The sequence below is a fragment of the Triturus cristatus genome, chromosome 5_1 (assembly GCF_964204655.1).
Source record: "Triturus cristatus chromosome 5_1, aTriCri1.1, whole genome shotgun sequence".
Taxonomy (NCBI): domain Eukaryota; kingdom Metazoa; phylum Chordata; class Amphibia; order Caudata; family Salamandridae; genus Triturus; species Triturus cristatus.
In genome coordinates, this window is record NC_140587.1 from 271,364,361 (window position 1) to 271,382,623 (window position 18,263).

An 18,263-nucleotide genomic window follows, 5' to 3' on the forward strand; every position below is an offset into this window, starting at 1 on the left:
AGGAGCCAGTGCAGGAGACTGAGAGGAGACTGACCATTCCCCCCCAGCCAGAGAAACTCAGAAACTGTATATAGGTGGGGGGATGCCGGAGGTTGCTCCCTCCACAGCCACTCCCTCTTACCCCAACACAGCGAGAAGGCGGTGGGGTTACTGTGCCAGGAGTCACACAGGAAACAGGGAGAGGTGTCTCAGGGGACAGTTGGCCGTCAGTGGGCAAATCCGAAGGACAAAGCCATTAGACCACAGCGTGATAACCACCCACCTAGACCCGCCAGGGTTAGCGCGCAATGACGAGAGATAAAGACCCTGAAGCCACTATACAGGGCAAAATGGACAAGTCCATAAAGTGATCCCTCTGCCACCGGAAGTGGCAGGTGCGACAAGCGTCCTACTGGACAACGCAACTCTCCTTCAGGCGATCTACTCCTCAAGAGAGGTGCTAGAAGGGAGAATAGGGCCTGCTGAAACAACCTACGCTTCATCGGATATCCAGAGTGAATGGAGGGCGCGAACCTGGCACCTTCCTGTCCGAATGGCTCAGAGATTCGCTGCCAGCGGCCAAATCATGGAGTGCTTCATAATTGAAACCAAAGGAAATGATGGACGGAGTGTTGAACATTGCAAGCACTCACCCCCAGTCAACTGATCTGGGTTTAATCCATCACCATTCTTTAGCCCACTCTGCCACCCCAGTTCAAACATGGCCATATGCAAATCAGTCTGACCCTGTGCCTCATGGGAACAGTCCAGCCCGAACTGCCAAGCCATGTCTTCCCTGGACCGGAAACAAGCTTCCTAGGACCGGTTTCTGGCATTGCAGCCGTCTTCAGCCAGGCTTGCTTGAATCCAGTGGCAAAGTGAGCAAGGGACTCACGTCTGAGCATACCCTGCCAACTTATGGCGAACAAAGCAAAACCAAAGGAAATGATGGATGGAGTGGTGAACATTGCAAGCACTCACCCCCAGTCAACTGATCTGGGTTTAATCCATCACCATTCTTTAGCCCACTCTGCCACCCCAGTTCAAACATGGCCATATGTAAATCAGTCTGACCCTGTGCCTCATGGGAACAGTCCAGCCCGAACTGCCAAGCCATGTCTTCCCTGGACCGGAAACAAGCTTCCTAGGACCGGTTTCTGGCATTTCAGCCGTCTTCAGCCAGGCTTGCTTGAATCCAGTGGCAAAGTGAGCAAGGGACTCACGTCTGAGCATACCCTGCCAACTTATGGCGAACAAAGCAAAAACCAAAGGAAATGATGGACGGAGTGTTGAACATTGCAAGCACTCACCTCTAGTCAACTGATCTGGGTTTAATCCATAACTGTTCTTTAGCCCACTCTGCCACCCCAGTTCAGACATGGCCATGTCTGAACTGGGGTGGCAGAGTGGGCACAAATGCTGGATTACCTCTAAAATATGAATTTACACACTAATCTGCACTCACATTTTGCATGATGCAGTATTCTGTACCAAAGGCCAGAAATCATTCAGCACTGACATGAAAGTATTTGTAATTCTCCGCTTGCCTATCCAGGATTATTTGTAATAACAATGGGGTAACCAACCCTGTGTCCCTCAGAACCTGGGTATTTATATGAAAAGCTACAATGGTTCTGTCGGGAAAGAGCAATTGCTTCACAAATAATAGATAAATCATAAAGTATCACGTCTATTCAATGCAGCGGTTTTACTTTTTGTTAAATAAAGCAATCTTAATATGCATTTATTGACAGCTTTATGAATGCATATTAAGATTGCTTTATTTCTAAACCTTTGTTTGCAGACACATACTTGCCTGTGTTTTTGTGTTCCAACTGCATTGAATAGACTTGATACTCTATGATTTATCTGTTATTTGCGAAGCAATTACTCTTTCCCGACAGAACCATTGTAGCTTTTCATATCCAGGATTATTGGCACACAAGCACTCAAACACCTGGCATTACTCATATTTCTGAGCAAGCATACTTAGGCCTAAAATTGAATCTGTAAAACATGCAGTTATTTGAGAATCTGTATTCACACTCTGCTGCCAACACCTGGGACTAGGAGCACAAATATTTTATATTATTATCTTTAGAGTTACAAGCACACACTTGAGATTATGAATGGGCCTACAGTCTCACACCTGACAGCACCTGGCAAGTTACACATCTGAGAGAATAGCTGAATCAGGACCCACGTTTGACATCTATGACTTTGAACTCACCAAAATGGCATAATCTGAATTCTTTGTGTACAAACCTAACATCAACTATTCTGCCCGAGTCCTCCTGAAATTGTGAGTACACCTCTACTCACACCTGCTACTCTGCACTCACACTCCCTGACATATCATGGAACTCTGCACACATAGTGCCCTATTTCCAAGGGTAAATGTACTCATATAACTTTATTCACGTGTTAATTTACAACCTAGGACCTAGTAGTCATTTGACACTTTTTTGCTTGTCACAATTTCCGACTCTAAGGGGTATATTCACAAGAACGTGTGATAACTACTGCAAGAGTAGCGTAACGCAACTTCCAATATCGCAGCCCATCGCGGGAAAATAACCCCGTGTCTACGTGGAATTCACAACAAGACGGTACCATGCGATAGTCCGCTGACACCGCGGACAATGTCTGCGATACAACCACCACCACGGAGATAAAACGACAAACCACAACACCAAAAAACACGCAATGGGCCAAAGCTCGATGAAGAAATCAGCGATAAGCAGCACCAGGCCTACAACACACACATGGCAGGCCGAAAAAAATCACCATAAAAGTAGAAAAAACACCCACACCCAAACTGACCTACACCCAAGCACCACGGAAGCAGCTGGAGCAGGCGCAGAGGACGAGCGCAACCCTTCAAGCACCCCGGACGACCAGCCCGGGACATTGGGGAAAGGGAAGGGCAAGGACAAGAAGACGAGGAAGACGAAGTTCAATCCGCAGGTGAACAGGATCATAGTCACAGAGGTGATGGAACACTATCAACATCTCTTCATCACCTCCAACGTGGAATATGGCGGGACATCGTGGACAAGGTGAATGCCGTCAGAGAGTACAAGCGGACAATGTACGAGGTCAAGAGGCGATGGAATGACATCAACCGGAAGACCAAGGAGAAACTCTCTACCAACCAGAAGGCAGCAATGCAGACCGGAGGTGGGGGCCCAGCGCCACAGCTCGTGCTGGATGACATGGAGGAGCTGGTGTCAACAGTCATCAGTGTGGATACTGTGGCCGGAGTCGGGAGACCGGACACTGCTCGACAGGACACAACACAACCGCGACAGGATGAGTGACCACCAGGTACTGGGGGGACGGGTGGAGATGGGCATGATGGCACACACGCACAATCAAGCAGGGCACAGTACACACCCACAATGACCCTGGCACGTCATCCAGACCCACAGACTGTCACATTATACAATGCCATGCTTTCAGAATGTCAACTTGTACCATGCGGCTACATACATGTGGACACATTGTAATACACTATCTCCCCTTCACATCGCAGGGGCATCCTCAACACCTCCTGCAGAGCAGTCCCAGCCACTCTTCACTGATGATGAGGAGGACAACACCAGCATCGATGCACAAGCCCTCCTAGACATCATTGACCTCATCTGCGACTCACATCCAGGATCAGGGCAGCCAGCTACATCGAGGAGACCCCACCTATCCTCCAAACCACCCAGCAGGAGGCACCCACAGCCCCAGCACCCTCCCAAGTCCCCCAGAAACAACAAATGGCCTTCCAATGCCGTGTGCTGGAGGGCCAGAGGGAGATGGCTGAGCAGGTGCGGGTGGGATTCGAACTCATGGCTGCCAAACTGGATGCCATCCTTGGGTGTCTATGTCCGCCCCCTGGTCTCCAACGAGCCCTGACTGACATCGCTGGAGTCATGACGTGGAGAGTAGAACAGCTGTCCGCTCAGAGTGGATCCTGCGATACCAGCTGTGAGCTGGCACACATGCGGAGGCTCATGGAGGACATGGTGCGTATGGAGGCGGAAAGGATGGCAGCCACCGCTGCACATCATCGGAATGTAGCTGGGATCTAACATGCCTTGCAGACCCCCATCATGGCATTGTCGCCACAAGGCATGGTGCTGAAGAATGCTGCTGCCCCCACACCATCCACATCCCCTCCCCCTGGTGTGTCACAGTGCGGCAGACGTATCCACTCAGGCCCCTGATGTGTCAGTGGCACACAGTGCCGCAGCCGATACTGCAACACCCACGGGGGGCAAGACACAAATCCGGGGCAGAGGACGTGGATGGGTTTGTGATCAGGAGGCACTAGCATTCATTTCCACCACCTGGCCTGTTTCTGCTTAGTGCCGCACATGGCCTCATGACCTTCCACTGACCCCCGATACACTCTGAGGCACTCACCTTGGACAGCGACATCGACTGCCACATCCTGTTCGACGACCAATGACACGGCGGACAGACTGCGGACTGTACCCTTCCTCTTCCGCAGTACATGTCATCCCCAGATGGACTCTGGCTGGGCCTCCACAGGCCCATATTGTGTAGTGTGCTCGGCATTGCCCTGTACTGCTCCAGCTGCATAACTGCACTGGATGTGCAAATAAACATCCAGTGACGTACTGCTGTGTCATGTCTTACATTATTCAGGTATGGATGTGTGGATAAATGTGGGGACAGTGCCTTCCCTTCTGTCAATGATGTTCATCCTGTAAGATGCGAGTCAGAAGGTGCGACATTGCATTTTATGTACCTGGTCCCGTGAGCACGACAACAGGGACACACGCATCAGTCACTTCCTTGTCCAGACATGGACTGGACCACGCCCCAAGCCCACAAGTCATTGTGGCAAGCCCTGCGCTGGTCCGGCGTACGGCAGGCCAGACCACTCCGATGACGCACCAAGGGGGGGCCATCATTGCTACCCGTCGCAGGCATACTCGCTGGTGGTGTGCAGGTCACTGGTCTAGTCATCAACATGTCACAGCAACTCCCTGAGGGCAGGTTTGCACACACACCACACCCTTCCGGCACAGGCATCACTGGCCATGTGACTCTGCCAACATAAGGGACCGACGACGTCACATTCCCCTCTTCCGGTGGTGACTGGATGACGGCCGCTCCACGCTTCTCATTCATAAAGGGCCCATGAGTTGTTGCGCACAGGATTGGTGGCACCCCACCACGGGACGGTGACTTTGGGTGCACTGAGTCAGTGGCACCTTAAGCTGCTGAGCGGGTTTGCAGCCTGCGATGTTGCCCCGTCCCGGCGGTCCGAAAGCTCAGTTTTAGTGTGCCCTGCTGGACCGGAGTGTAGGCCAGAGCCAGCAGGCAGCGCGGGCCTACCGCCTCGTGGTGTCGTTTCCGGGATCCCAGTTAGTGGCACCAATTGGGCTAAGTGGGTGTGCAGCCTGCGATGGTGTCGGGTGCACTGGTATGTCCTCTGCCATGGAGTAATCAAGACCCACCACCAAACGTGAGACCTGGTGGACTGCGGAGCGTGGCTGCATGGTGTGGAGGGTGCCATGTCCGCGGGCCCCAGGCTTGTGGCTTGCAGCGGCACGTAGTGGGACCTCCTGTCTATGCGTCGGTGGCGGAAGGTGAGCAGTGAGGCCCGGGTGTGCATAGGTGGGCATGCTCCGATGGGCGGCGGGAGGGGTTGGGTTGCCCCTTCCTGGGTGTGCATGGACGGGCAGGCGATGTTGTCTTGTGCAGGTGTGTGTACTGTGCCCGTCATGAATCTAGACTCTGTTTCAGCTGACGGCTGTGACTCAGATGTGTGACCTGGTGAACTGCGATACATACCGGCACGTAGTTGAAGACACACTAGTGGCAGCAGGTGAGCAGTGTGGCCTGCGTGCGCAGGGGCAGCACTCTCTCTCTCTCCCCCTCTCTTCTTCTTCTTCTCTCTCTCTCTCTCTCTCCCCCCTCTCTTCTTCTCTCTCGCTCTCTCTCTCTCCCCCTCTCTTCTTCTCTCTCTCTCTCCCCCTCTCTTCTTCTCTCTCTCTCTCTTCTTCTCTCTCTCCCCCTCTCTTCTTCTCTCTCTCTCTCCCCCTATCTTCCTCTCTCTCCCCTTCAATCTCTCTCTGTCCTTTGATGTGTGCAGGACACACCTTCTGATCATGTTTTTTGTCTTGCAGGCTGGGACTTACGGATTGTCCCGAGGGGAGCGACCATGTGTCTTCATTTCATTTCAGTGTTCATTTTAATAAAGTTTCATTTGTTGCCTCAAAAGTGAATGTGTGCTGCTCATTTCTGTGTCGACACATGCATGTCCCAGTTGTGATTGTGCGACGTCAGGCGGATTATTTTGTGCATGTTTAGGTGTAGCTGATGTGGCATTTCTTTAGTCAGGGGGTGCCAGGGAGGGGTGGTCCTGGGGGTGGTGTTGGTGGGTATTGTGGCCCTCTTGGGTGTCTGGGCCGCATGATGGCTGGCTCCATGGCATCTGTTACCCTTCCGATGTAGCCCTGGGCTGTGCTCCCTTTTGTTGTGCAGGCTGTCAGCGACTTTACACCAGGTCAGAGCAGGTGTAGATTTCCTGGTGCTAACACACCTTATCGCCTGTTTTGTGTTTTTATGACAGAGTTCTGTCTGGTCGTTGAGAATGTTGAGGTGTGATGTTGTCGCGGCTTTTGGCACGGGAACGCCCACTCTGTATCTCATTAGCTATAGTTGCGGTGGGCCTCTGTGGCGATGTTTTTTGCGGCTGCTATCGCGGGTAAACTGGTGTAGTGGGCTGTTAACACCAGCTTGTGAATGGGGCAATAGGTTTATCGCAACTTTGGTTACAATAAAGTGCAGTTGACTCGGCGATAGTTCCTTGTGACTATGCCCCTTAGTTTATTACTAGATGCAACCTCTCAAAACAGGGAGTGAAGCCTGAAAGAAACAAGTCCACAAACCTAAAGTTACTACTAGTAACTTATCCCAAGTAGTCAGAGATCTCCGCCATTGGGCGGAGAGATCCCTCCGACAAAGTACAGGAAAACAATAAAGTCAATATTTATTTAAAAAAATATTTAAAATATTTAATTGTAAAATAGAAATGTAGAATAACTTAAAATAACTATCATTAACCTAGTCAGAAAACATAATATGTTACAGTATATTAAATTATTTAATTAAATGATTTATAAATAATTAAATATTATATATTCATCCTATATATCATTATTATTTTAAATAATTTTAAAAAAACAATACCCTCCATATAATTTTTATATTTAATTGTTATTTACTAAAATATTTAGAAACTTGTTTAATTTTGAATTAATCAGATATTTTTATCCAGAGTTTATTGTAATAATAATGTTTTAGGGGGTGGGAGAGGTTTCTTGTAATTTCCTGCCTCTCTTGTTTTCTACGGGAGTGTGTTGCAGTACCTGCGAGTTGTCATCTGATGTGATGGGCTTAGTCTAAGATTTGACAGGAGTATATTTACATCTGTTTTATGTCATTTTTGGTTGTAATAACTTTAGAAGTGCAGTTTGTAAATAGCAAAAGTTTTACTTTTGTGGGCGGGTGTTTGTATTTGCATGTTTCTCCCTAAACCCTTTCTTACCTCTCTCTAAACCTCTCGTTACTCATCCCTAATCCACTCCAATTTAGTAGTAAGTATTCCCCAGTTTCCAACCTCTCCCCCGAGTTCCTCCCACATTTACTATAAAGTATGTACCACATGTGAAGCCAATTCATTAGCTGTGGAGAAGGTTTCCGCATTTAGATTTATGAATAGCAATTTTTTGTAGACATGAGTAGTACTATTGCTGTACTATTAAACGTACTACAAAGTGCAGCTTTGTGAAAAGGCCCCACTGAATGTACTTCATTTTCAGTAAATCTTCGCTCAGATACCTGGGCTTATATGTGAACCTGGTTTCACACAAAACATGTACACGTTAGTATGCAATCCTGGTTATACAAGTGGGTTACCATTCACATATGAAATTAACTGTAAATCTGCACTCACTTGACATTACTTGTGAATCTACATTGAAGCACTTCAAGATCATCTCTTTAACTGCACTGGGTGAGGGTACCATTCCCTCCCAATAACAACTGGATTTTGAATGGTCCCCTCCGAACACAGGCTCCCTTCTGATCTCAGAATTCACCTGGGAAGATCCTTAAGAACCCTTCACTCTCCTACCAATGGAAAAGCTATCAGCATTGCAATTTGTGATCTGTTTAGTAGAGAATGATAACTTCTACAGTAGTATTGACTCACTAAACCTTTTACATTAAAAAACTGATGTATTTGACCTACACATTACATGCAATACTCACCAGCAGACTACTTACCCCTCTCAGTGATTTAAACAAAGAATACAATTATATCTCTCCAGCAAGAGCCTTAACACCCTAAAATATCTTACTAGTGTTTACCCTAAAATGTACAACAGACTTCTGCAGCAGTAGCCTTAACATTTACCTAAAGCGAGTCCATACACTTTGTTTATCAAATAGAATCAGTGACAGGATGATTTTTAGTATATTGTCAAAGAGTCGGATGTAATTCAAACTGACGTATTTCTGAAAACAAGTAGGTCCATTCAAAAAAAGCATTTATGAGTTCAGGAAGTGGTACTACATGAGTACTTTTTTACATATTCTTGCACACCTTAATGAATTGGCCACAAAATGTCCAACTTCCTATTAGCAAAAGTGCAAAGAAGGTGCAGTCAGTTCTGTTTGTCCTAATTGTATACAATATTTCCCAATATTCCCACTGTATTACCGTTTTAGATGATTGGAGTCCAATTCACGAAGGCATGTAAGAGAACATAAAAGAGCATTACAGGACTTCTTCTTATACATACTCATAGCTGTCTTTTTGAATTGGCCCTGAATGCATAGACTCCTGCACAATCTCTGCTATATCCTCCAAACAGTGCATCTCATTTAGTATTTAATAGCCCAGCTGCCATGGCTGTTCTCTCTGGCCCATAAATCAGTGGGACCAGAGAGAAGAACAGGGGTGGCTAACAGGGGCATGAGAGACTTACTTTATGAATGCTATGAACCTCGTCTGCCTTTTTGGCAGGTTGTGACTTGTCAAGTCATTTCAACCTGACAAAAGGGTTTCCTAATCCACACAACACTGTGCACTCTGTGTTCGACACGTTTTGATGTTCTGTGATTTCGACTGAAGCCAACTGACTGTGACTAGATAGGGTGGCAGCTGGTATAAGGTGAGGCGATGCCTTTACTCACTGTACTCCCTCCAGTGCATCCACTAAGTTCTGCCCGGGTTGAGGCACCACTCCACACGCATCCACATGTTGTCACTGCCCATCAGTATGAGTGCAATCTAAGTGTTAGTGTGCAGGAGTCTCGGAAATGGATAGTCAGAACTCACATGCTTGGCCTTTCTGCACCCAGCCACAGAGCGGTTTGTGATCTTGAGAGGTCAACCGTAGGAAGTAGAATCTGCGCTAGGTGCAATGAGTGTCATGATGAGTGCCAGGTGTCATCCATTAAAGTGTGAATGGACTAGTTTGCAGGTGAAACCGTTATAGAGAGCATGTTGAGTAAACCTGGGTACTATCATGCAATCTTCAACACCTAGGGTCCATCATAGATTCTAAGGAAGAAGGGGAGTGCATATGAACCATTGGCCAGTAACATGCATGCTTGCCTAATCTTCTTTCCAAAACTGTATTCCTGGGTCTCAGAAAGAGGGCAAGGAAGCATGGATACAATTGTACACATGCTGCATTTTCACCGCTCCACTTTCCGTCAAGAGTGTATGGGAGGAAGCCTCACAGACTCAAAGAAGAAAGATAATGTTGCAAGTAAACATATTTTACATGTGTGTTCTAGTGTACCTACTCAGAAACCCTCTCCTTTAAACCCAGGACGATTTCCTTTGCTGATGCTTGTGTTTTGTAGAAATTGTCATACACGATCATGCGTATTGCGTTTGTAAATGCTTTTTGTAGATTGGACTTGCGAGTCAGTGGTGAGTCAATTAGTCTTTTCATCAGTTGTCATCATTTTTTTCTTCAGGGGGAGAATTAGAAGTTAGGATTTCATAAAGTTGGAGATTCATCGTTATGGGTTCTTCTAACTTGAAAATGTATTGACATGACCCACTGCACACATGGTGCAAAGTCCGGACCGAGGAGATCAAATAGGTTCTTATATATATTAAGATATGGCTTTCTAATGCAAGTTCATGGGGGCCAGGTCCATGTCAGATTTCCAGTCTATCCACATGAGATAAATTTACATACAGTGCATCTCTCCTGAACCTATCCATATAGCTAGTGTTTATAAGTGAAAGTCTGGCATGGATTGTACCCTCTTTGCTATACGTTGGCCAGTCCTCTGAATTCTGGTAGTGCTTGAAGGATTCATGCAAGTGAACCTGATAAAAGCAATGCTATACCTTGGCTGGGGAAGATGTCCTAATAGCTCTTGCGAAGATAATCTAAAATGGCAAACAAAGCCAATTGGCCTACTTTGAAGCATCCATTGCTTACACACAGTACTATTGATTGTTGCACTGCCTACTCTTGCTCATAAGTGGGTGTTTCTTTCTTTTCAACAACATTTGTGGGAATTGAAAAAAGGCAATCCTCTTTTGTTGCTGTTGTGCTTGCATTGAACTGCCCTTTTCTTTCTGCAGGATGATGCCAATGATCATTCAATTCTCCATCCTCATTATGCTGCACTCCGCTCTCGTGCTGATCACCACTGCCGAGGATTACAAGTGTTTGCCCTTGGTGCTACGGAAAACCTGCTGCTGGATTAACGAGACTTACCTGGCCAGGAATGTCATCATTTTTGCCTCTATTGTGATCAATTTCCTGGGAGCTGTTATCAATATCGTAAGCATGAGTTATGGAATTTAATTTTTTTTTAAATTTAACCCAAAGTACAAAACAGCAGATTCTCAAATATTGACATCTGCCATTGAAAATATGGTATCCAGAAGGCATATGCTGTGCTTCTTTCTGAGGATTATCCATTTTAAACCTTTCTTGATGCTTTCTGTTCTGGTTTTAATTTGTGATCTGATTATGTTCTATTGGTGATGTAACAATCTATATTAGACATGCCAGAAGTACAATACAATATCCTTTCATGATCTGTTAAATTATTGATCCTTATTTTAATAATTTACAAGACAATCGCAGCGGTGAGCAATTGCTTTTGTCTCAAGCCATGTATCATAGAGCAGATATGATGCTTGTTGACAGCAAAATTACATTACAATTTGTTGCAAGCATCAAAACCGGTTGCTCTGTGCTGCACCCTGTATGAATTCCATTACTCAGAGAGCCTTATTTAGAGGTCAGTAGTGAGTGAAAATCTTCCAGTTTTTATAGGTAATTCCAAAGATGGAGTGCGTCCACATGCTGAAATTCCCACACCATTGTGATAAAATGTAGAGGAAATTGAAGCTGCAGATTCTACTTCATGGGAGTAATTCAGAAACATCAATCAATGTGTGTAGACCCATGTGCACGTAGTTTATGTCTGTGCCTAGCCGTAAATCCACACCAAGGTGCAATTTAGTAACTCCAGGATTAGATTTACACCTAGTAGTAGGCATATGGGTTTCCAACCCCTTTCATGAAGGTATCAGTACAAGTGCAACTCAAAATATAATCATAAAGTTACTACTAGTGATTTTGCAAGCAGAATGTAGGCATGTATTGGCCACATGTAGTTCAAAGCAGCATAGGTGGAGGTCTACCCCATGATATGTGGCATTACAAATAAAAAATTAAAAAGAATAGGGAGCCTAGCATGACCTGAGGAAAATAATACACACCGAACACACAGCACAAGTGGAAGTTCAAACATACAGCCACACACACCCTGGACTCTTCTCTCTTTACCTTGTGCAGCAAGGCATTGTGGAGCCAGACATCAGCTGCATATGTGTATGTGTGGTGGGGGGTTGCTACATGCAATGTGTTATGATATGTCTTGGAGTGCCTGCAAAGTAGCTTTTGATGTGAGAGGAGATATGTGTTTTTTGTAAATGATTTTTAACATATATTTGTACATTTCTGTGTATGTACATCTGTTATGTTTACATTTCACAGTGTCATTTGCATGGGTAGCAATAATGGCTAAGACGGCCGCTGTTGGTCGACCTTATGATTGTCAGGGTACTGCTATCCTTGTGTTCTGACCTTTTTATTATACCCAAAGTGACTAATATTATTTTGCATTCTTTGTTGGAATAGTAAAATGATACCAACCCTTGCTGCGATCAAGGGTCGAGCAGAAGCCTCCGACAATAAATCGTTATAGTGTCCGGTGAAGGCGTATGTTGGCACCTGTTCCAGGGCTGGTGAAGTCCCAGCCCTGTCCTCGGAGTCATGGCATCCATGCGTGCCAACCATAAGTGATGTTTATCTCCTAGGTAAACACTGTACTCATATGTGTTGTCATGGATCCGCATTTAATTCTTTGATTAAAAAGTTGGCCCTTTCCAGACTGCTTTATTTCTGCATTCACACACATATCTTTTTAAGACAACCATAGCTTTCAGGTCAGGCAAGGTCCATTTTTCTCAGCCATGTGTTATTATTATTATTATTATTATTATTATTATTATTAATAATATTATTTGAAATGCGGCGTTCCACAAAGCTCTTCTCTGTTTAATCTGTATGTCCTTCCTATACTAAATATAATCAACTCCTTAGGGTTTTATATGGTGTCTTATGTGGACGACATACAGATTATTGTTTCATTACCTCCAAACACAGCAATGGTCTCATAGCAACTTAATGTGTGCCTACAGCAAGTTGCTGACTGGATGGCTGAGAGCTGTTTGAAGCTAAATGGCAACAAAACAAAGGTCGTAGTGATTAGTAACAACCCATCGCTCTGGGGACCACCTAATCTAACCTTTCTGCTTGGGCAATTGTCCTTCCCCCAAGGTGGAAATTAAAGAGCCTGGGTGTCATACTTGACAGAAGTCTTACTATGGAAGCCCAGGCCAGGAAGTTAACCTCCAGCTGTTTTGGCTTACTACTGTGAGCTCTCAGGAAGACACTTAGATGGCTGCTTGTCGCCATTTGGAGAGTGGTGTTTCAAAGCCAGATTCTATCCTTAATAGACTACAGGAATTCCTTTTTTTAGAGAGTCTACTCTCAGTCATCAAAAGACTTCAAGTAATTCAAAATGCCGCAGTCCAGATCCCTCTGGGCATCCCCAAGTCTCAGTCTGCCTGTTCGGCACTCACAACTTTGCACAACCAGCCTGCACCAACTCGCATCCCCAGGGTGAAAAAAGGTAGATGTGGGGTGGGAGCTTTCCCTTGCCTTCCTTGACCCCAAGCTCTAGAACACTTTGCCTCTGACTCTCATCTCAAATAACAGCCTTTTCAGCTTTCGAAAACAATTGAAACCTACTTATTTGATTAGGATTTCATATCTGAGCCTCACCTACCCAGCACTGGGAAGCCCATTGGGTAGCCTTGTGCTTAAAAAATCTCTCAGAATTGAGTTGTCAACAAAATAAGAATAATCTTTGAATTTCTGGTATCCTACAAGCTTGCCTGTCACTGAAGTGCATAGTGCACATATGTACCAGGGCTAGAAAAAAAGGTTCAATTGACTGGTCAGTGTGAATGTCCCTAGTTTTGAATATGTCTGATGGATTCGAGTGCACAGTACTTGTTAGACCTGGCATCCTTGGCGTGGTTTCCCCTGACTTTTTGCCTCTACCTCCTCTACTTTTTGACGCTGTGTTGAATTTAGTTTTTGCTGGTTTAGATGCTTTGGGCACTTTGCCACTGCTGATCAGTGTGAAAAGTTCAAGTGCTCCCTAGGTAAATTGTTATATTAATTGGTTATCCATGATTGGTATATTTGTTTCACCTGTTAGCCCCTAGTAAAGTGCACAGAGTGTGCCAGGGCTGGTGATTCAAATGCTACTAGTGGGCCTGCAGCACTGATTGTGCCACCCACAGGAGTAGCCCTAAAATGGTGTCACAGGCCTGCCACCGCAGTGCCTGGGTGCAATTGCTAACTGCCATGCTGACCAGACCAGTGTCCACTCTGGCCAGGCCTAACCCTTCCCTTTCTGTACACATTGGACACCCCTATGGAAGGCCCTAGGTACCCCCCTGGGCAGGGTGCAGTGTATGTGAAAGGTAGAGCATGTATTGGTGTAGGTGACATGCTCTGGTAGTGAATTACAGCCATTTTCGTTTTTCACTATTGAAAGGCTATTGTAAAGTCAGGGTCGGAGACAGGAATCCTTTTAAGTATTTATTCAAGATATACAGCATCAGCAGAGTAACGCCTCCGCTCTCTCCTTGGCATACAATCTAACTCCCCCACACTCTAGAATCTCCCCCCTCTCGTGGACAGTCCCACGAGGAACACAAGTAAAGCACGAGACAATTAATATATAAATAATACCCCAGGACATAACACATCTTCCCCTTATACAATAATCCATACAATTGGCAACACAACAACAAAAAAAAACTAAGATGTGACATCACAAAAATAATCAGACATCCATTTTGGTTTAGAACGAGTACGTTTGGTACCACAACTTGGTTCCTCAGATTGATTTTCCTCATGAACCCCACCAGATGACAATTCTACATCATTTTGCTGAACACCAGGAGATGATTCTTCATTACCACTTCCACTCGGAATAACCATGTCATTATTAAGACAATCATGACCAACGTTAACACAATTAGGAGTATTAGAATCAATTACATTCCCATCCCCCTCGTAAGTAATATCCCACTCAGAATGGGAATCATGTGATCGGTTAATTTCCAATGGAGGAGTTTGGTAATGAAAATTTGGAGGAGCACGAAAAACAGCAATTCTTTTAAGATTCCAAACTTTACCATCTGACAATTGGACAGCATTTCTTAAAACCTTCTTAACCTGCAAGGGTTTAAAATATTGACTTTCACCCTTGCTAGTTTTCCAAGGCTTCTTGACCCTGACCCAAGAACCAACTTTTACACAAACCTCCCTAGTATTGTGTTTTTTGTTGTACACTTCATAATGCAAGTTACATTTATTAACTATCCTGGATCTAACAACATCAAAAGGTAAAGCAGTAGAAGTACTTTCCAGTAACCATTCAGGATTGCATTTAGTTCTAGCACTTCGACCTCTCATAACTTCAAAAGGTGTTACTTCCAAGGATTCATGGGGTGTAGTTCTATACATCCATAAAGTCTTAAAAATTTGCACCTCCCAGTCACAACTGTTCTGAACAGCCATTTGAATAGAGTTTTTAAGAACTCTGTTGAATCTTTCAACCATGCCATTACCAGAAGGGTTGTAAAGCGAAGTCGTCCTATGTCTAATGCCCGCTCTCTTAAAATATTCTTGAGTTAAGTCGGACATGAATTGAACTCCATTGTCAGAGATAACCTGAACAGGTAAACCCTCTTCAATGAAGGTTCTATCCAGAAATTTTAAAACCTCTTGAGAGTCAGCTTTATCAACCACCTTGATTACAGGCCACCTGGAAAAAATGTCAATGAGTGCTATAATGTATTTTTTGTCAATACCAACTGCACCCATGATGTCAATTGCAATGGTATGCCATGGCTTTTCAGGAATGAAGGACTCACCTAGTTTTGGCCTTAAGGTGACTAAAGATTTGTCCGACATGCAGCAAGGTACACACTCACGCACAATCCGCTCAACCACAACATCAATACCTGGCCACCAAAACCATTGTTGACCCTCTGTTTGGTTTTGATAATGCCACTGTGCTCCTCATGGCAAAGCTTAACAATTTTCATTCTCATTGAAAGAGGAGGAATAACTTTATCACCTCTAAAAATGTACCTCTTGGTGACAGAAAGCTCATGCCTTATTTCCCAAAAAGGTTTAAATGCATTAGGCAGCTTATTTTTACAAGGCCAACCCTTATTCATGAAAATGATTAACTTCTGCAGAGTGGCATCCAATCTATAATTATTAGACCATTCAATCTCATCAAAGTTGGACAACCCTTGATTGTGAATCAAAGCAACTTGTTCATCATCCGAATCATAAGAATCACACTCATGCATTTCAATGGGTAGTCTCGACAAGAAATCCGCAACGACGTTCTTTTTCCCAGGAACATAAACAATCTGATAAATGTAGTCCTGTAACCTCAATGACAATCTAGCGATTCTAGCCGAGGCATTCAATATCCCTTCCGTTGTCAAAAGTTTAACCAAAGGTTTGAGGTCAGTACGTATCAAACAAGACCTTCCCCAAATGAAAGATCGAAAATGATCCATTGCCCAAACACATGCAAGGGTCTCTTTCTCAATAACGGAAAATTTCTCTTCAGAAGACAACAGAGCATGAGAAGCATAACCAACAATGTTCTCATTCCCTTCTGGTCCTATTTGAGACAAAACGCCACCTAACCCCTTGTTACTTGCGTCTACCGTGACAATATTGTCTAAATCAGGGTCAAATCCCTTCAGAGCTGGGGCTTCTACAATGGCTCGTTTGATATTATCAAATTCAGACTGGCATTCTTTACTCCATAAAAACTGTACATTATTCTTGAGAAGTTGTCTAATGAAGAACATTCTTGCGGAAAAATTCCTTACGAATCTGGAATACAATTCAGCTAGACCTAGAAAAGACCGAATTTCTTCTTTGTTCGTGGGGTTTGGTGCATCACGAATAGCCTCTATTAGAGAACGTTTAGGAGAAATACCCTCTTTACTAATGGTGTGACCTAAGTAAGTGATAGATTTCACTGCGAATTTACACTTGGAATGCTCGACTGTCAAACCCTTGGACTCCAAAATTGTAAAGACTTCATCAAGGATTCTATCATGTTCTTCCCTATAGGCTCCAAACACAAGAATGTCATCCTGAAAGCATCTTACATTTTTGATTTGACCAAATAAGTGATACATCAGCCTTTGAAAAATAGCGGCAGCAGAGGCTAACCCAAAAGGAAGCCTTTTGTACTGAAAACACCCAAAAGGGGTGATAAAAGCTGTTAACGCTTTACTCTCCTCTGCAAGGGAAAACTGATGGTAAGCGGCAGAAAGATCTATAGTGGAAAACCATTCTGCTTTTTTCACTAAGGACAACATTTCCGAAATCTTGGGAAGAGGAAATTTATCTACAACGATATTGTTATTAAGATGTCTTAGGTCCACACACAATCTTAAATTTCCATTGCTACGTCTTGCCACAACAATCGGAGAAATCCATTCGGCGGATTCAATACGCTCAATGATGCCCGCCTTGACTAACTTCTCTAATTCTTTCTCCACATCATTTCTGAGAAGAACGGGAATCTGCCTCACTTTGTGGATTTTCGGACAAGCATCTTTTTTCAATATAATGCGATGTTCAAAATCATTCAGGTTCCCTATACTCCCACTAAAAACTTTTGGAAATTTCTCTAGCAACCCTTTACAAAACAAATTGTCTTCATTAAGTACCATAACCGGGTCTGGACTGTTGGGGTTGAGCATTATATCCAGTTTCCCTTGATCCTTCCAACCTAACACAGAAGGTCCCTTCTTGGCAACATATAATTTGCTAGTAGTCTGTCGATTCTTAAAGACAAACAGCAATGACCTGTACCCAACCATGTCAATTTTTTCACCTGAAAACCCCACTGGTTGAATGTCAGGTTCTAGGAGTTTATTGCCTAAACGTGCCGCAAAAAGAGATTTCCACGTCTCTTCATCTACTATCGTATACGGTGAACCTGAATCCGCATGCATTTGTACAGAAATACCACCTATGAGCATGGAACATAATGGCTTTTTAAGAATTTTATCATTGTTATCATAAATGTTCCAAATGAATAGCTCCTTAGGATCCATGTTTTGTGAACTCCTAGATTCACTAATGGTAAGTTTTTTTATATTGTCCTCACATTCACTAGAGTCATAATCAACTTCATCAAGACATTTAACCTTCTCTTTCTTTTTCCTATTGCAGACTTTAGTAAAATGGCCCACAATACCACAATTCGAGCATCGTTGCCTTAAAGCAGGACATGTTCTACTCAAAGCTAAATGTGAAGGACTGTCACATCGGTAACATCTAAAATTGCTGCCCCGGTTGTACTCCTTTTTTTTAACTGTAGTGTCATTTTTAATTTTAACAGAGTTATTAGATTTAGAATGGAGCAAATTTGTTTTAATTTTGCTAACAACTTCTGCAGAACTCTCTGCAATAGCAGCATCACGTTTAAGTAACTTAGCACTACGACTGGACATTTCAGCTTTTCTCACTATGCTTAGAATATCTTTTAACTCAGCATCACCGTTAATCCATAAT

The 18,263-nt window shown here is 44.3% G+C and overlaps 1 protein-coding gene across 2 annotated transcripts in view; it reads left to right on the forward strand.

The window, feature by feature from the left end:
- Window positions 1-18,263, forward strand: part of ADCY8 (adenylate cyclase 8) — a 1,038,851-nt gene that overhangs the window by 834,082 nt on the left and 186,506 nt on the right. For both annotated transcript variants that reach the window (XM_085604917.1, XM_085604918.1), the window contains one exon: window positions 10,625-10,826. In XM_085604917.1, coding sequence (XP_085461043.1) covers window positions 10,625-10,826 — 202 coding nt within the window. The remainder of the gene's footprint in view (window positions 1-10,624; window positions 10,827-18,263) is intronic.